Source organism: Poecilia mexicana, unplaced genomic scaffold (assembly GCF_051168715.1).
Source record: "Poecilia mexicana isolate PSO_F unplaced genomic scaffold, ASM5116871v1 scaffold_14, whole genome shotgun sequence".
Classification (NCBI taxonomy): Eukaryota; Metazoa; Chordata; class Actinopteri; order Cyprinodontiformes; family Poeciliidae; genus Poecilia; species Poecilia mexicana.
The window spans coordinates 13694716-13715460 of NW_028263383.1; the positions used below are offsets into that span (position 1 = coordinate 13694716).

The following is a 20745-nucleotide window of genomic DNA, read 5'->3' on the forward strand; positions in this document are numbered from 1 at the left end:
AGAAGGCCTAAGATAGAGTGCAAGGTAGAATGCGTTTTTGTTAAATTAAGATGCCAAGAGGTAAGATATTACAGTTCAGAACCCTTTAACAGAACCTAATTTTTAAAAATCAATGACTATGCCTTTAGAGAACCACTAGGTTCCTGGAAATGTCAGGATATTGTAAATGTTTTCAAGACTACAAGCCAAAAAGTTACAAACTTTACTCTTTTAACAGCAGAATAACAGGGAAACAGCCATATGCTTGTGTAATCAAACCAAGTTGATGGATGATGGTTCCCTATTGCAGAACTATAGCGTATTGTCGTCTTCGCTGTTTCATTTTGTCTTGGGCAGCACAGATGATTAAAAAAAACCCATTCAAAAGCAACAAAAATAAACTTTTCCTCTTGGGAAGCTAAACATTTCAAAGAAGGTCACACTTTGAATATGCTCCTTTGTTCAGCACCCATTGCCTTTAACAGGCATAAATGATGTGTTACATAAGCAACATTTTAACAGAGCAAATGTGAAGCCTGTTGGCTGTCACTAAAAGATGTGAAGAGAGAAGTACGCATGTGTTTGTGGTCCTGGCACATGTTTAGTTACATCCAATTCGGTGTATTTGTTTAAATCCAATTAAACATTTAACGTTTTATATTTGAATGTAACACAAAGTATTTACAACTTTTTTGTATATTCTCATTACTGATTAGTTGTATTTTTATGTTTTCTTATTTTGTAAACATACAACTGTGAACTGCCATATGTTATTAAACAAGCAGATTAAGTAAAAAAAAATAAAAATAAAAATTGCAACTCCCTTTTAAAGTAAGCTGGCACTTACTCACAAAACAACGCAAATCAAGTTGACGTTAAAATACCGGCCATGTAAAGATTACTGAGAGCAAAGAAGTATCGGGTGTGTGAGGTCTTCGCCCGGGAAAAGAGAAATTAAATCAGAGCCTTGACTAATCATTCCTCAACCAAGTCAAACAAGGACAAGAGAAAGAAAACATTTTGGTTATTTCCTTTTTATTTGCGCTTTTAACTGTTTTTCTTTTTTAACTTCAGATAGATCACAATGAACACAGCCTTTAGACAATAGCAGAGATAATCCATACAAATAAAAATGTCTCTGGTCGTTTCACCAGCTGCTCATGGTAAAGTGGAGCCCTATGCTATCAGTGCGGGCCCTGTGGGTGAGGGAACAACACCGACATCATCGGGTGCTTAATTTAACAAACCGAAAAGGCATATTGTCTGATATGTGTCTGTGTTTGTGAAGCAGTGACTGTCTGAGTCTGTGTGCACTTGCATCAGTGTGAGTAATAGACCAGAGGTGGTTAGCCACATTCAACAAGGCCCTTCCCTAATCGCTTGGTAAAGCCAACAAGTCTCAAGTGGGCAAAAAATATCACACTCTAGGCTTGAGTAATGCACTGCCAACAGTGCAAGATGCCAGTGTGTAATTAGACAATAATGAGAGACCTCACATAACGCTCAATCTCTAAACTTCTGAGGCCAAACTATGCGTTGGCCCTGAACAGCAGCCTCTGCTCTATTAAACAGCAAATAGCCTGAGAAAAGGGGGCCATGGCTTTAGAGAATTCCTTTCCACAACTGGACCCTGCACATTTCTTCACCTTCGGCTGTTAGATGTGCAGACAGTGGCCAGGGCGAGGGAACGCCATCAGAGGGGACAGTACCTTGAATTGTGACAGCGACAGTGAAAACAATGAAACCTGGGATGTCCTCTACATACCTGTTCTGAATACGGGAAAGAAAGGAAGGACATCAACATGGAGTTTGAGGTGGAGAAAGAAGGAAAATGGACATAATATGTACAGAAATCAAACAAACAAGAACGCAACACAAAGAGAGATTGCTGGCTCTAGATGAGAGGCAGACAAAGTTGCTCAACACAAAAAAATCACTAGGGTACACAAGGAAGACTCAAAATCAACTTTGTAATGTTTTTCCCCCCTCTCTTTAAGTATTTATTTCATTTTCAGTGCTTATGAAAATGAAATGAACAAATGCACCAGTGCATTTAAGCATTATGTCACTTAAATGCACTGGTGTTTTTGAGTGCGTGTGATGGCATTCCTGGCTGGAACTCTTTGTGCTGCCTGTATCATGTGAATCTGAGGCTAGCTTGATTTATCCAGATATTTAAATTAAAACAGAAGAAAAAAGTCTCCTCCGAAAAAGAAGGAGAAGCGTAAATATTTGTGCGCCTCTGTCAAAGCCTCTAAGCTGTCTAAAAATCAGCATTCTGCTTTTCTCCTGCAAAAAAAAGAGCAAGGGTAAACCTAAACCAAATACTTTTCAGATGAAAGAGAGGAGAAAAGGTAGCAGTTGCTTTGCCCCTCTAAGGAGAGAAAACAGTCAAAAAGGGAGAGATGTCAGTGAATGAATAGCAAAATGCAAAGAAGTCAAAATGATGCAGAACAGAAGAATGATAGAATGCCCAAACAAAGGAAGTCCCAAAAAAAAAAAAAAAAAAAAAAACATGGGTGTGATTTGCCTCTATGACAACAGCTGAAATTCTACTTCCAACATGTCTAGGCGCCACAATAAGTCAGTTTCCTCTCATGGCTGCAGGTTATATACATTTTATGATTGTGGTCACATTTTCCAGAACACAAGGAGCCTACTGTTCCGTCTACCTTACTGTAAGGGATTTGTTTTTTTTTGTTTCTTTTTTTGAAAAAGCACCCTGCATTAGTATTTCAGACTGGCCGAAACGTGCCAAAATTCTCAAAAATAAATGTTTTTCTTCTGTTTTTATTTTAAGAAATCCTGAATGCAAAGACACCTGGTTATACAAACCACGTACCCAAACAGCGAAGATGTTCCAAAGTAACTTCAGATAGAATTTCAGATGTCAAGTCTCTCTGCAAAGTATGAGATTTCCAACATGTATTGAAGAAGAAGTACATACATAAACAATGCAGACTGTTGAAAAAGAACCTGTTTTGGTCCTTTGTAGGAAATGCACATTTTGGTGGACCAGGGCTTAAGAAGCAGTCACAAAGCTCCACAGATACAACAAGCTCTCTGCAGAGACAGTAAGGCAGTTTCATGATCACCAAGGAAACCACTCCACTTTCCATATGGCGGGTTTCTTTTCTCTCTCTTTTTTTTGGAAAGAAAGTAGAAACAGAATGAACAGAAAATATGCAGACTTGTTATTGTTAAAGAAAATAGCTGCCTTATAAAAATTTGCTCAGTAAAAATAGTCAAACTGTCTCCTTATTGTTGTTGCTTTTTTTTTGTTGTTGTTGTTGTTTGTTTGTTTGAATCGTCTTCCAGATCAGCTGGCTCATTAAGCTTCTAACAGTTATTGTATTTGATCCAGCTGGATCTCAGGGTAAAAAGAGGCGACATCTCAAAAGCACTGAGGCCAGTCTGCCTGCAAAGATGCAGAATAGAGATGGAAAAAAAAAAAAAGGAAACACCAACAGAAACCCAAACTAAAGCAAACTCACAGAGTTCGACAGCTACTAAGGCAACTTTTGCCAAATACAATATAAGCCCATGTATATTGCAACACAACAATATATTAATTTAATAAAATACACAATATAGCTTTTGTACACATAACAATTTGGCTCAAATGCACAGAAATTGCAGTAAAATCAATAAAAAATATGTCAGTTTTTCTGATGTAAACACATCTAAATTGGATACATATACACATAGAATGATATTATGTATAGTGATAATGTGAAGGGACATTTTCTTGTTTTGTCATATTTTTGGATATTTGTCTTTGAAACAATGGCAGTGTCCTTTGCAGTTCTTTCCTGAAATGCTTCGCACCTGACCTCAACTCCAGGACACTATTCACTTCAAATTCTTGTTTTTTTTTTTTTCTCTCCTTATAAAATGTATAAATATTTTGCTGATATTCGGACACTATACATGGATTCATACATACAGCCATCTATATAACCATATAGATATTATCTTTTCACAGCTGAGGAAAGAAATGTCCCTTTTTATACAACTTGATTGCCTTAAGGCATAGTCACACACATGATAATTCACTGTACACAGGGGACTAAAAGCTGATGGTGTACATGTATAAGACAAATCCACAGATGGGCAGTCGTGTGTGAGCATTCATTTGTTTGCGTGTTTCCGCGTGTGGTGCAGCATCAGCGCGTGTCGATGTACTGCCGTGTGTGTGTGTATGCAGAGTGGTAGTGCACATGTGGTGACGTTGGTGCGTGCGACTACATTGCTGAGCAACATGAACATTTAAATAGAGGTGTGAGACAGACACAGCTTACACATGTAGTTACAAAATGACGGGTGAGACATGGTTACACTGGTAATAAATCCGACTGAAACAGATCCGACTGGTCCATAGCAACCCCCTCTCTAAAAGGACATCTCTTCAGGTACAGATCTGGTCCATCACACGCTACACTTTTTGTTTATCACTTAATAAAAAAAACAAACAAACAAACAAACAAAAGAAACAGGTAAAGTTGTGTTCCTGTCCTTCACTGTCCGAACAGATCGGCTTTTGTTTCTCTTTTTCCACATCGATTGTCAGGTCTGACCTTAAGTAGTCCTTTTGTCGTTCAGTTTCAATGTCCAACACGCAAAACAGAAATCCACCTACGCACACTTAAAAAGATATGTAGGATTTCACGATAGACCATGAACAACACACGGATGAGCTGGTGGGCACTTAGATAGGAGCTTGCGAGGTGCCAGAGGCTTAAACCCCTGCAATTTTCTTAAGAATCCAAAAAAAGTTTAGAAATTCAGAAAAAGTCAGATGTCAGTTCCTTATTTTGTTGGTCGCCATGTGACTGACGTAATAAAAGTCCAGTGTCTGTACTTTTTCTACAACAAATACAGTGAAAAACGCTCTGGGGACCAGAGAGGTTTAACCTATTCGATTTGTTTTGGTGACAGTTTTGGCATGAGAGTCGTTAGAATAGCAATAAACCCCGACTTTTTATCTTCACAATTCCTACGCTGCAGTCGTTTGAGTCACTTTCTCAGTGTGCCAGTGGCCTCACTTTCTCTGCAGTCCTGCAACAGTTTGTCGATGTCTCTCACCACCTGGTCAGCGTCCATCCCGTCGCGGCTTGAATCTGGTTCCGCCTGTTCCAGGACACACTCCATTTCACCTGCTGCCTCCTGACTGATCCTGGAGCGGGCCTCTGCGAGCACCTTGGCCACTGGGTCTGAGGGTGGCAACGATGGGTACACCCCTTGGTCTCTTGTTTGTTTAGTAGGTGACAGGTATTGACCATCGGGTGGCCCGTAGTGGATGGAGCAGCTGGCTGGGGGAGGTTTGCCCTCAGCCCCATCTGCTGGGCCTTTTACAGCGGAGCATGGAGGCATCGTGGAGCAACCCTTGGTTGGACTGCTGGAGGCTGAGGGTACCTCTTGCAGCAGGGGGCTGAGGGCACGTTTTGCTTTTAGGTAGGGCTTGACATTGGCGACAAGGATGGTGTGGTCGCGTCTCTCCTTGCCGAAAGTACAGAATGTTTTCTTGCCGTTGGGGTTGACGGTCTCATAGGTCTCTGTCTCGGCAACTGCCTCCATCCCGGCCGGCACAAACATATTGTTGCGGTAGTCAACACCTTCCGCCTGGTTTCCGCCTGCAGGGAACTGAGGCATCCAGCAGCGGTCAGAATGACCCAGTACTCTGCACTCCTCTGTGCAATTTAAACAATCCTCATCTGCAGACAAAAACAAAGGGAGGGGATGGATGGAGGAGATAGCAACGTTAATGTCAAACATCTATATAAAGCGGAATTAAAACGCAAAACGAGACGGCACTTAAATCCTACTGGCATTAAAAACCAAAGTAAACTTGAGAAGGAGTTAAAGGTAGAGAAATAGAAATAAAATCCCAAAGAAATCCCCAAAAAAGAGGAAAGCCAGCAAAGGACGTCCCATTCTTGGCGCACACATATAAACACAGGCACATGTGCACTAAAGCACACATAAAGGCACACGGCTTTCCAAGGGAACTGGGGGACACCTGCTTGCATTTTCCAAAGCTCTGATCAAGGGGATGGCAGAGCATACAGAAAAGATGGGAAGGGAGTGAGAGAAAAACAACAACGGTTCAGGTTTGGCATAGGCACAGTGGCGTTATCATAAATTCATGTCAGTGGGCTTTGAAGCCCTCCCTAGATAGTGAGCCTGTGCCAAATGGCTCGTGCTTCTTCCCTGTGTGTTTCTGCCTGTTTATTTGCGCGTGCCTTGTTGTTGCCTCTCATGTGCATATGTGTGCATAGAAGTGTGTGTTTCTCTCTTTCATCTCTATTCAGAAGGAAGCACACTTTGGCTGATTATGGGAGTGTTTGTGCCTGTGTAAAGTGGATCCAAAACTTGGCTAAAAAAAAAAAAAAAAAAAAAAAGAGAGAAAGAAAAAAGTATATATATATATATATATATATATATATATATACTTTTTTTTTTGTTCCTGATGGAAGAGAGGAGGAAACATTGTGTGGCACGAAAGGTTTTTGTTGTATGTTGGATACAGAGACACGAGTCATACAAAACAATGTGAAATGAAATTACTGAAGCTTATGTCTTATTTCTAACAAAAATTAGACATCCAGACTCCTAAACCACTATAAAGTGACAAATTGGAAAGATATTAAGAGGCGTCTTAATGGATGTCATAGTGAGTTCCTGTAATGTTATCAACCTAGTAGACAGATGTGATGTCACTGTAAACATGCTAGAAAAACATCTTCATAGCGGCGAAGCAGCTAACAGTCGGTGTTAGTTGATTTTAGCTTTTTCAAACAAGTCAGTTTAAGAATATTTCTGTATGTGTTATATTAGTAGATACGAAATATGTAAATTTTCACAGGAGACTGTTAAGCTTGTCTCCATGCTCTCTCCTAAATAACTTCCACATTACTGCATGGACGTTACGTCGAAGGCCGTGACTCGTCAATCTGCTCCAAGTCCACCAAGAGTGGAGCAACAAGCCCGTCCCTTCTCGCTTTATTACCCAGGCCGGTGATTAATGTCCCTCTGTCACATGCTGTGGTTCCCAAAGAGGAAGGGATGAGAGCTGTACTCACAGGCTAATGCTAGCAAACCATCAGCATTAAGCTGAACACTGGGTAAAACAATGGAGAGGTAATGCGTTCCTTAAGTTTAAAAATGAGGTAAAAGACGGCAAACCGATAACAGTGGCAGTGAATCATTCCGCTGTCGTGCACGCATCGGAGCCACTACACAGAGCAAAATGATCTGCTGAAGTGGACTACAGGACTAGAGAATGAACCAAGGTAATGAGTGTGTGTGTGTGTGTGTATCCTGGTGTAGAGGTTGTGTTGTGTTAACCCACCCGAGGTGGACAGGAGGAGTGGCAGCTGACGAATTGAGCGGGGCATCTGTGACAAACCACGACTGCACCTGTTCACCTGAGGGAGCTCACAGTGTGTGTTTGCGTGTGCACGCATGTGTGTGTGTGTGTGCATTATTGTGTTTTTAATCTCCTCACCTACTGCTATCCAGCCCAGCTGAACCATGCGCCTCCTCTTCTCCACCACCCCTGGCTCTCTCAGCCAATCAGGTTAACTAAATACCTGAACTGAGCCGATGAAAGAGTCTCCAACCTGACAGGGACTAATGTTCAGCAAACATCTTGAGATTTTCTATTTAGGGACAACATCTCAAGCTTTGGGTATCAACGGCATAGCCTAGAATCCCCCTAAACAGACAATATTATGATCGTGAATAAAGCTCTACTTTTTCTTTTTTTTTTTTTTTCATTTTGAATTATTTAAGAAACCTTCTTAAATTTTCCCTGAGATTAAACTGAATGAAACCTAGTCTACAAAGATTTATTTACAAACGGCAAATTGGATCGAGTTGGATGATTGTAGATTTCCATTGTTTTCCACACTCACAGAGCTGTGCTGGGAATGTCGCTTGCCCTCTACAGTTAGCTGGTTTGTTATGCCAGCATTATATCAAAGGGCATGAAACTCCAGTTCTTGTGTACTTATCACAGCTTGCTGTGGGACCAGCATTTGTGATGGCCTACGACTCTACTTGAAACCGGAAAAAACATCAAAACCAGGTCATGATGTCATTTTCAGATACTTTGGAGCAAATTGTACCTGCACACTCTTGTCCTGTAAACTTGTTTCAAAAGGTGCAAAATTGTAAGACTGTTTGCTTTGGAATGAAAACATATTTTCAAAAGAATTTTTAAATATTGCCCAAAACTTTTAAGCAAACAAACAAAAAATAATTTTCCTCTCATCTCTACTTTGAAGTCAAGATGTATGAAGAGCACAGTAGTTCCTACTCAGGAGGTTCTTTAGTATATTTATGAGCATTACTGCCAAGTTTTTGAAATGTTCTTGTTTTTCCAAAATGTTCTGAAATTCTTTTGCTCACTGCTTTCACTGTGCCCATAAACATAAGACGCAATGATGGGTTTTTGATACCAATTTACCGACTTTAGCAAACTATGACTTTAGCTAACATATGCAATTGAGCAATGTCAAGACATTCCTATTATGACATCTTTATAATTAGATTCTCTAACCTGTGGCAGGTGTGAACTCAAGAAGACTGAATGCTTAAACTTCTGAAAAGGTTTAGTTAAAAGTTTGTGCAAACTGTGCCATCCAATTTACTGAAGATTTTCATTTTAAGTATTTTTTTCCTCCAGTTTTCACTTAAACTTGACAGGAAATACCTATGACATTAAATTGTAAAAGAGCTGTGACATGATAATGAAGTTTTTTTTAAATCACAAGAACCAGACATTGTATTATTACAAGTGTTTGTGTATTTTTGACAGCTATTGTATATTCATGTTTATCTGACATTTGTACCTTTTTTATTCATAAAGAGTGTAGCAAAAATACTAATTATTGGTCAGGAAATTCAAACTTCTGTTTGTATAAATGTGACTTAATATAGTGTGTCTAGATTGTTTTGTGGAGTGAACGGCTTAACAGAATGAAAAGAATAATTATCTTTGGTGTAATAGATCGCATCACAGCTAGAGGCAGGAGAATACTGATGCAGAGCAGGAAGTGCTCGGCAGCAGCCGTGGGGAAAAACCGTTGGCTGGCAATGCACAGACTAAATCAAGAACACCTATCTAAGGATCAAACACGTCCTCTCTTTAGGCATTCTGCCGCAAAACCGCAGGCCTCTCAGTTGGCTAATGCTTGGCTATGTTGCTCAAAGAACACACTGAGGAGAAAGTGTTTATGCACAGTGGAGAGGAGGATAAAAAAAAAAAAAAAAAAACCTAGGAGCAGCATAAGCTCATATTCAAACAAAAACAAACACGCAAAGCTTAATCAATGATGAGCAAGCAGAGCCGGGGGGTGTGGGTGGAAAGAAAGGGGGTCTGCAGGGCTGTGGAAATACGGGGCATCTGGGCTGCCAGAATTGTGTTCTCAAACAGCACTCTCTTACTGGCACAAAGCAGCAATAAAGTGCCCTGAAATACGTGAGGTTGTCCTTAAAAAAAATGTTGCATGGCCACATAAGAGCCTGTGCATGTGAGTGTGTGTACCAGTTAGCCTGTCTGTGTCTGAATGAATTGTGCGCCCCCCCTCCCCCCCTCCTTCAGTGTCAGTTTATCTGCAATGTGAGCGCGTATCAGTTTTATTTTTAGTGAATCTAATCAAATAGGATCTGCTTTTCCTGGCATGTTTTCCCACATGCTTTAGATTTCCCCAGATGCGCCAAGAGCTGCCTGGTGTTATATTATTAATGAAAGATGTCTGCCAGCTTTAACTGTTAGTAAAGGTCAACCTGGAGATATCTGTGGGAAAAAGGGATCTCAACGTTTGTGTTTTTGTTTTCTCTTTTCTTTATCTCCTGGCAATCCTCACAAACAAGTTCAACGGTAATGAACAGCCATGAAAGCCCATCCAAGGCCAAAACATGCTGAGTAAAGCCAAACCAGTGTTTAACAGTAACCATGTTTTGTGTTACAATAGTCAAACTGCTGTTTCAACAACTTTAGTGAACTTCTCAGTCTTGTTCTTTTTTTGATGTATCTTCATCTTCCATCACCTACCAGAATAAACAAATAAAAAGAAAACCACACATTTTTGTTGTTGTTGTGAATAGAGCAGCTTTGAGCCTTCACTTCTGACAGCAGTCAGAGGCACTCAATAAATATTGCAAGGTCAGTCAAGGAAGAACCTTCCCTTAGCCTATCAAAATACCTGAGCCTCTTCTCCAACGCTGTGACTTTAGACCTTCTATAATTCACATTTCCTCTAGGTATAGATTGCCCCTGCTTTTGCTTCAAAGTCTTTTAATGTTGCAGCTCTTGGAAGAGAGACGCCATGGGCGAGCTATTAGATATAGATGACTGAGAAGAACAAGCCTTACATCATTCCTGCAGTGATCAAGCTGTTTATATAAATAACCTAGTTGAGCAACGCATGGTATCCTATGAATGTATTAAACACTACACAGTGTGTACATGTAAACACAAAGTCAGACAAATACCTTGTAAATGTAATTTCAATGACTTTGAGTTGTAAACACAAATAGAAGTATAGTATTTGTGAAATAGTATATAATGAATGTGAATAGGAAAAAGAGGATATACGATTTAAACAGTTTTAGAAATACAAATCAGGAATGCGTGACATGTTGTTACGTTCAGGCCTCTTTCCTCCGATCCCCCAAAATAAAATTCAGTACAATCAGTATCTTTCAGGAGTTATTGTATCTAATTATTAAGGAGTGTGCTTCTGGTAAAATCTTAGGTCAGAGAACATCAGTGAACAAACTGCAACATGAAAAGCAAAAAAAACAAAAAAACACTTGACATGTCAGGGATAAAGTTGTCTAAAAGAGTATAAAACATCTGTAAAAATACCTGCATCAAATGATGGCTCGTTAGAAGACCTAAGACGAACATTGAGAAGCTGAAAAGGTTGTTGCTACCACCAGGGAGAGAACTAAAACATGCAGGATGCCGGCCCTTGAGGACTGACTTTGGACACCCCTGATATACAGGATATGCATATATCCACAAAATAAAATGAACAAAATAAACTGCAGTTGACGGTTGCAATGCGATCAAATGTAAAACCGTTCTAGGACTATGAATAATGTTTTTCAGAGCACTTCAAGATGATTCCATGTTTTAACGGATTTAATATTTATCAACACGCAGTAAGCTATAACCAGAATTTAACCCATAAAAAGCAAGTAGGTCTCTGTGTAATAAAACTTTAAGAATGTTTTTCAAAAACGGGGTTAGATGTAATGAATTTGTCCCAAGCCTCATGTTGAACTTGTTTCCATCGTTTCATGTATTCCCTGCTTGATGTAGTGACACTGAGATCTAAGCTGTGTGGGTCCACGGCATCTGGTGCAGGCTTCCTTGTTCTTCTCACTGCTGAAGATGAATCTGTGCGACTCTCGCTGTGTGATTGGGGTCATTGTATGGTGCAGATTGAATTTGGGACCAATTAGATGAACGCCTGATGGGGCTGCACAGCGGATATGAGTCTCAGCATTTAAAGTGACTACAATGAAGCAGCACTGAGAGTAAAATTGTTTTGCTGCAAACAAAGTGCTTCAGTTTAATTTAAAAAAAAAAATGAATAGACAAACTTGAGAAGTGCATTCACAGAGAGAAACAGGGGAAATACAGACGAGACTGTACAGAAATGCTGAACCTGTGACGCCGAGGACCGCGAACAAACAGATCTGCCACACAACCTACTATAACAGAGGATTTAGTTTTTGTTGTGTGGAGTGTAAATGTTGGCAAGAATGAGCAAAGAAAGAAAGACAGACTCGGGACAACAGTATCCTTCTACCTGTAACTGAAGAGAGACATGCGGGGTTGCACAAAGGGTGGCAAGGAAACAAGAAGAGGACTTATTAGAAGATGAGGCGAGAAGCGTGGTGAATTGGTGGCTAATCCTCCGTTTCCTCTAAGCCTGTGTAATTAGGACATGGGGGATTGCACCATAACAGGGGATGCTTCTGGACTGCCTTGTTTTTTTTTTTCCTCTCTGCTTTCTCCTTTGTTTACTTTTCCCCCTTTAGTCTGGGTTTGTGGCACTTTGTCATCTAAATATAGTATGCTTGTGTGCTCCCTGTCTTTCCTGTGTGTGTGTGTATCTCAGCTTGTTCGCTCATGAGCAACACAAACAGACACAGTGGGCTCGCACCATGTTTTACTTCTGCTCACTCCTCACTTGTTTTTTTTTTTTTTGTGTGCTGCTTTCTTTGCTCCATGGCAGCATTAAGATCACGCCTGGTCATATTTGCGTGCCTGTTTCTATTAAGCAACTGTTTGGTGAGCCACAAATGTTCACCAAGCAGACGAGAGAATTGTATTTGAAGGCTGCAGAAGAGCCTCAGCAGAGAAGAGGTTCACGATATGTTTGAGGCATTAGATCAGAGACTGGAGAGGCTGATCAGCAGCCGTCTGCCAGTTAATAGCCTTTATCTACTTCCTTGCCCCTGTAGATGGCAAAGAAAGTTGCCTTGGCCCATTTAGAGAGATAGCGAGCACAAGACTTGAAGTGAGAAAGAGAGACAAGAAAAGAAAATGGAAGGAGGAGAGGAATTTAAAAAAATTAAGGCAAGCGAATCTATGAGTCACCAGCTCATTACAGAAATCCTGTTTCTATCCAAGGAGAAAACAGGTTTAAAGAGCTTATTAAAGAAAGAATGAGGGGGAACCTATTGTTGCTAATTCAGAGAGGGACGTCGTTAGAAGCGGTTTACTCCACCAAATTTTTACATTTTAACCATGGTGCTTTAATGATGCCATTTGCAGCCATTTCCGGAGCTGAGGGAGCATATCTCGGACTGAATTTAGAGCCCTGTCGCGATAACTGGCCCGAAGCAACAGGGTGACTGGTGAGCGAGATGAAGCATGGGCGCCTCATAGATACAATCCATACAATAATATAATCCGCCATAAATTTAATACTGTCACGTTTACTGAATTAGATTACTTCTTTATTGTCTCCCTCTCTCTGCTTGTTGCTCAGTTTTGAACAAATGGATTTGAGCGACTCAGGGTGTTGCGGCTTTGTGCAGGAACCATTCCCACGTGTGCCGCTTTAGCAGGATTAGGGAAAGTGCTTCTGATTCTCAATCTCAACACAACCCTTTGCACACAGCAAATGAAGATTGAACGGTTTGCAACAATGTTGTTCGTTTTGACCTTATTCATGCTTCACACATGCACACAGGCGATTCAGTCATGTGCCTGTGTCTGACCACAGATCAGAAGATCCGAGGTAATTGTGGGATTTAATTTTCGGCCAATGTATCTTCCAGAAAGGAAATGGTACTGAGCTACTGACCTTTTGACTGCGTGATAACTCCTCGTGCCAAATTGTCACTGCATTGCAGAGTTTGTTTCAAATTATCTTAAATATTTTTGCATATTTTAGCATTTTTCTCTGGCAGAAAAATCTGCATTGGAAATGATAATAAAGTGAATATATGAATATTTGACAGCTTACAGACACAACCTGTACCTTCGGCTTAGTGACTAAAACATCTCAAACTAAAATAAAGATAAGGTGGCTGATGATGCATGTTGGTAAGCTTGCCAATCAAGCCTAATGTAATCCGAAAGGTGGAAAACACAGCATAAGAAGAAATTAGTCATTGACGGTGCTCTTTTACAGACTAGAAAACACATTAGTTTCCTTTTTGCATCAGCAGTACAAATCTTTCTTGACTGCTATATGACACAATTTTTGAAAAAAAACAAACAACATTATATATATATATATATATATATATATATATATATATATATATATATATATATATATATATATATATATATATATATATATATATATATATATATATAATTGAATATTGAATATAATAACCATTTAAATATTCAGTAGAAAAAAACCAGACAACTTTATAGGAATCATAGCTGTCAAATTCTCATAATAGTTGAACTGCTTTTCAGGTTTCCACCTGTAGTTTGACAATTTATCTTTGGTGATCTGTCCTCGCCATCCTACTAATCTTTATCTCCCTTCACAGATTCTCTATCAGTCAAGTCAGGACAGTTTGGCCTCTCCAAAGCCTTAATTTTACTTTTACTCTGAAGAAAGATGTTGGTAAAGTTAAAAGCGAGATAGTGAGTACAAGGCTTAACGTGAGAAAGTCACCACATAAAGAAATCTTCTTCAGAGTCCTACTCATGACGTAATGGTATGGAAAATTTTGGCCAATAATGCAGCCACAGAAAAATCAAGAGTTTAGGCAAATAATGAAAATCAGATATTTTGAAAGTGTCCGATCTAAAAGACAAAGCATGCACAAAAGCTTTTGAAAGTTGCTTTATCTCATATTTTATTTATGGATTCTACACTTTCCATGAAATTCCAACTATTTGGCAAACAATTAGTAAACAGAGGCTGTGCTGCTGTTAATTATGTCATCAGTGCATTGCATGATGAGGTTTAAATAAGGTACTTAGAAGATGCCCAACTCCAGTGCTAAAGAGGACTGAATCAAAAACACCTGAATCAAAAAAATTACATCCTGAGTGGGAATCTGACGAACATTACTTTATGTGGTGATAATGGACCATCATAGTTGGTCTGCCAACCACCACAAAACACAAGAAGAAGAAGCTGACTGAGGACACAGTTGAGACATTTGATTCATGTGTGTTGCTCAACTGAGACGTCTAAAAACTGCTGAATGCCAGTCCTCAAGGACTAGAGTTTGACACCTTGCCAGAGATGAGACTGACGCAGGTGCATATGAATGGCATATATAGTTTCATCACCTATTCTTACTGCCTGTTAAACAGGGTAATGGAGAGGTCACAGCATGGAGCTCATCTCTATAGTTGCATGCCATGCATCACAATACATGGCATTCAATCCTCTAAATTCATCCTCCAGAACATGGACTTGTGAGACTAATAAGTGCAATAAGAAAAATGTACACTTAAGCATGAAGGCATTTGATCAATTTTGCCAATGAACAGCAGTGTAACTCCCCTAAGGATATTGGCGGGTGTTGAACAGAGGCTAAGTGGAAAGGTGGAGTGAGGTGGGCTGAGTCGATGGTGTTGGCTTTCTCAGCCCCGGGGCCTAACACATTTAAAGAGCTAACTGACACACTTTGGATGTATTAGCCACGGTGAGCTCTGCCAACCTTTCCACTACTTCTGCTGCACCGCCTTTCCCTCCTATCGCCGTCTGTCTGCCACTGCAATCTCTCCTTCCGTGCAAAGCCAAAGCACATGCCTAGTGTTTCAGCACCATTGCTTTAGCATTGACGTTCCTCTGTGTCCCAGCCAAATTAGTGTTTGCCGTCTAGACAATGGCCGCCTATGCCTCTGTTATGGATAAACATACGCAAACAGTAATGCTATCACTCATCGGTTTATATGCATGATTAGATTAAAAGAAACTGACGGAAATGCAATAACAGTTTATTAGTGCATCCGTTAAGGTGGGGGTGGGAGGGTATAATCATTTCAAATAAAAATGCATTTTCCATCTCACTATCTCATTTATACTTTCTTTGCCTCTCCATCTGCTTTACTCTTGAGGCTGGTGAGTTATGAACAAAGAGCTTTAAAACTCACAGGGTTCAAGTCCAGGCTCTGGCAATAAAACATAAATAAATATAAATAAAGAGCTATGGGCACATTTCAAACTCAGCTTGAGAGGCAAAAAAAAACCAAAAGACTGGAGCGCCCAGGCTCCCTGTGACAAATCTATGCATTGAATTTGAAGGTGAGAGAAACAACTCGCCTCAATCCACACTGCCCCATTCTATTCAGCGGTTTAAGATTAGGGTCAAAGATTAGAAGGCTTACACAAGATAAGAATGGGATTAAAAGAGCTCAGAGATGTAAAATTACAGATCAGAGAACTGGCGAGAACACACCTGAATCGTAAACAAACTCCTAACACGGCTGCCACCTGTCCTGCTGGACAGCACCGGCATCATGGGGGGAAAGCAAAACAATGCACTGCCGATGAGAGAGCAAAAAAAAACAAAAAAAAAAACAGGGAAGAGAAGTTGCATCCAATATTCCAGCGAGGGATCCAGCACACATCAAAGGCTGCTTCTGCAGTATGTCTGTTAGATTTGGGATTAATGGACTCCAGAGGGGCCTGGACACACACACACACACACACACGCACACACACACACACACACACAGATACACACACGCGCACACGCAAACAAAATCCCCCACAACTCTGCTTGATAAGATTCACAACTCGGCTAGCAAAGCACTGCAGTGCAGAAAGAGTATCTTTTCTAGTAACTCTCCACAGTAGGCTCTCTACTGCAGTATGATACATTGTACTTAAATCTTAGCAAAAGGCTTTCAGGGTTTTTTCTTTGTTTTTTTTTTGTTTGTTTTGTTTTTTAACATTCCATTAAATTTTGGGTAAAAAGCATTTGAAATGTCTGGGTAATTTAAGATTTCCACGAATTTGGTGCAGGCTATTCCAGGCCCGTTTATTTGATTCCTTGGACAAGGTTTTGATTTCTCTTGTCGAATTGCAAAGCACATGCAATCATGCCTGCATGCAAACGTGCACATACGACCGTAAGTTGCCTCCAAGCTCCAATGACTTCATGCAAATTATAAATATGCAAATAGGGGCGGTAAAGCCTCAGCTGTCCTGTGATGCATTTTGAAGAAAACACAACAAAACGGGGGAGGGAGGAGGCACACTGTGAATCTATTTCCTTTAATCTTTACAGACAGAGGGATAGCCTAATCCCAGCTCCGACTGCCTTTCCACCCCGGTGCCCTGCTTCGCCACTATTCTCCCGCCCCATTCTTCCCTCCCCTGTCCTCGGGGCTGAAACCACAGGTGCACACAAATGCAAACCACTGGGTGGAAAATTCTCGTTGACAGCATTCTGGTGTGCTTGCGATTGGTCAGTGAGCAATGAGGGAGTTCCCTGAACCACTTGTCGTGCTGACAGAACAGCTGGACACCAACACCAGACACAGATCAGGGTGGGAAGAGATCATGCGGAACAACAGGGAACTTAAGACCAAAATGAGATTGAGCAAAGCTTAAGCTCACTGTCATTTCACAGACTGAGTCAACAGGGCGAAAGAAAAACAAAAGAACAGAAGTAAAACTAAATCTGTTTGGGTTTTTTTTATATTCCTCAAACAAATAGTTTGAAGTAAACACGGTGTACAAGCTGTACATACTGAAATGAGGAGAGGCAGACCAATCAACCTGCCAAAGACAGGAATGGCCCTTTGACCATTTCCCCACTGACTGTCTCCGATTGGTGATTGATTGGTCAAGTACTAAAAAATCTGATATTTTTCTCTAATTAATTAAATGAATCACAACTAAGAACTTCCACCACTTTCAGTCAATAAGCAAATCTACCAACACCGATATTTTAATGAGCTTAAAAAACAACGATGCATTAATTTGAGTGATCCTGAAATTCCACCATTTTCTGTTACTAGCTTTTTGTTAAATAAAAAGTATAAAAAACTGTGTCACAACTGGACTTAGCGGGTCTGGTATCAAGGAAAATTGTAAATCAGTATCTACACGGAAAACCCTGTATATTTCTAGAACGGAGATTCTTCTCATATTTTCCCAAGCAAACACTCAAACATAACTGCTCTGTAATATTTATCATACTCTTAAATCCATAAACTCCTGACATGTATGACCTGCTGCACTCTTTGGTGCTCCAGTGTATCGTCTCATCATGCCAAGATGTAAAGAGCTCTCTAACACCTTCAAAAAAAGTTAGAGATGTCTGTATTCTCTTTAAGAAGACCTTCAAATTATTAAAAAAAAAAGGTCATCCTCAAGTAAAGGAGATCATCTACAAGTGGCACGCATTTGAAATGGTTGCCAATTTATGGAATGGTGGCCTCAGCAAAAATGGCTAAAGAGAAGAGACTATTTAATGCAAAAAGGAGTCTGGAAGTCTCCTAGCAGATTCTGCAGGCAAATACTCTAGCTGGTGGCGTTAAGGCGAATGCATAGACGGTTTGAAAAGGAATTTTAAAACTAAGTGGTGGACATTTATGCTTGAAATACATAAATGAATAAATAAATGAATGAATGACCTCTTGAAATTACCTGCCAAGAAGAAAAGCAAAGACAAAGGCTGTGTGGCCGCAGCGACAGACACGAGGCAGAGGTCACAGATGGCTTTTCGGGAGCGGAACCTCACACCAAGCGTAAAGCGTGGAAGAAGTGTTCTGGTTTGAGGTTGTTTCACTGCCCCCGGGACAGGGCAGCTTGAAGCCACTGATCCAACCATGAATTCTGCATCATATCAAAGAGTTTCTGGGAGATAATGTGAGGCAATCTGGCCAAAAGTCAAAATTGGAACTGGAAGTGGACCTTTCAACAGGATAATGATGCTCCGCACACTAGCAAATCCACCAAGGAATGACTCAAAAAAAGACCAAACGGGAAGAGTTATGGAAAGTCAAGCTACAGGCCAGACTTGAGTCATGCTGAAACGTTGCAGTCGTGAGAGCAAAGCAAATCTTTATAAATCTTGTAACTAAAGGAATTTTAAAAGGAAGGCGGTAGGGGAGAGGTCATTTTTTTGTTCCAAACTAGAGAATAATCATGCAAAATTATTTTTTGTAACTTTTTGATATTTTACACATGGACATATTATGTTTCCTTTTTTCTTTACAAGTACTTTGTTGTGTAAGATTATCCGTGTACTCCACAATATTTCAGCGATTCACCCATAGAATCATAGCCACCAAAAATATAGTAAAAACATTTCCAGTTATAACAGTATTTATTAAAATTAAAGTCTCACAACATATTTGAATTCACACTAAGCTAGAATATGCTATATTTCATCACTGTAAAGTTAGAAAAGGAAGATAGCAGCAATCATCTGTCATGAATGCAAAACGTTATCAATTCTGATGTGGTTGCCTGGATACACCTTCAGCAAAGGTGTGTTTTCCATCTCCCTACATGTACTAATTCACTGCCTCACTCTGCTATTGTCTGCCATTTCTCTTTTGAGCACCAACACGCTGACAAGTACCTCATGAGGATGAAAAAAAAAAAAGAAAGAAAGAAAAAAACACTACCGTGAGCACGCCCAGACCCGCTCTCATCCACATGATCACCCTGAGAAGCATTATCACAATCTAAGGGACTAGATTATCCCCAGGCTCAAAACTTCATCCTCTTTGATCCGCACTTGGGAGGGGATAAGAGGCAGCACGGCAGGGGGACCATTACCCAGACTTTGCACTTGCTAATCACGGCAGATTTTGATCACCTTCAGGGACAGATGGACAATAGATACATAAATACCACAGCAGAACAGACATGAAGCGGTCAAGCCGTCTTGTATAAATATTGCCAAAATCCTGACATAGTCTCAGAGGTGCTTATTCCCTGAAATGCATTTCAGTCATCTACATGAGTTTTGCATTCAACTGAAATGCTCCAAGAATATACTTTAAAAAACGTTTAATAAATTAGGTCTGATTAAAAATTCACATTCTAATTAAGAAGCAATAAAATATCAGTACATCTTGAGCGGGTCATTAGGAGCAAGTTGACGAAATCGGTGGTGTTAAAAAAACATAAAAATAAAAATCTGTATACATGCACCACGTCCATGAATTTACTTTAATGTTGTTCGAGTAAGAGGTGCAAATACCCATCACTCCAAGTTGTTTACACTATAAATCCTCCAAATCTCTGTAATAGATCTTTGTTGTGTTTTGAGGTGAGATGGTGAGGTCAGCTGTTTATTGGCTGCAAGTAATTACAGATGCATCCTAAGCTTGCTGACATCGTCCATGGGGCTTTGCAGGCACTATCAACTAATTCAATGCAGAAACAACTACAATGCACTGAAAATTACACTGACTCTCATTAACGTGAAACTTAAGAAGCGATAGGAAGTCGTGATGGGCCTAATCTGGTGTTCACGGCTTCGCAGGGCAACTGCAGGAATTACATTTTGGTTTTAAAACGTGTTAAGTCATTTTTAAGTATTTAGATTGAATCGCAAAGCTCTTTTTCCACAAACTTAAGTCAGCAATGACTCTGAACTTGTCTAAAATTTTTCTCTACATCATATGCGTCGTTCTTCAGTTCTTCTGTCCTTCACCAGAGGCAATGAAAGTGTCTTTTTTTTTTCCCCTGTGTGGGGTTGATTCCCGCATAAGGGAGGCAATACAGGGACAATAGCAGCCACCCAATTAAAGCTGTGTTGGCCTTGCAATTCCTCAAGGTATTGCCATGTGACAGTTTAATTAACCAAGCCCGTTATCTTAATTTAGCAGGATCAAAAAGTAACAAACTGAGGTTATCGGGAAAAAACACTCCTAGTCGCCATACTCGTATACTCACATGTACATGCTCTCAGTCTTTGTCAGTGTGGCAAAGCTTCAGTGAAATAGATATATTTAATGAAATTTATTATGTTGGCACTGACTGCTTTATGCTAAGATACCATACTTTAGCACAAGTTTATTCTGTTGTGTAATTCTGACATCAAGGCAGGTTTTTTGACAATCCATACAGGTATATATCCCTGATCGGGACAAGACCAAAGTAGGTATTACCAGGGAATGTGTTGTCTTTTTCATTTGGATTGGAACTGGTGTCTTTGTAACGGCTGGGTGCCAGATGCCATACTAGTTAAGTCTATCTCCAATGAAGCTAGCCTGGTGTCATACTCATCCATACTGACCCTCGTATTCAAATATCTTATTTTAAAACCTAATTAGGGGTCGGGTGC

General features: G+C 40.1%; 1 protein-coding gene across 3 annotated transcripts in view; it reads right to left on the bottom strand.

Moving 5' to 3' along the window:
* Positions 1-997: 997 nt before the first annotated feature.
* LOC106926895 (protocadherin-17) overlaps positions 998-20745 on the bottom strand; it is a 57836-nt gene continuing 38088 nt past the window's right edge. For all 3 annotated transcript variants that reach the window (XM_015002079.2, XM_088012234.1, XM_088012235.1), the window contains one exon: positions 998-5693. In XM_015002079.2, coding sequence (XP_014857565.1) covers positions 4996-5693 — 698 coding nt within the window. In that variant the 3' untranslated portion in view covers positions 998-4995. The remainder of the gene's footprint in view (positions 5694-20745) is intronic.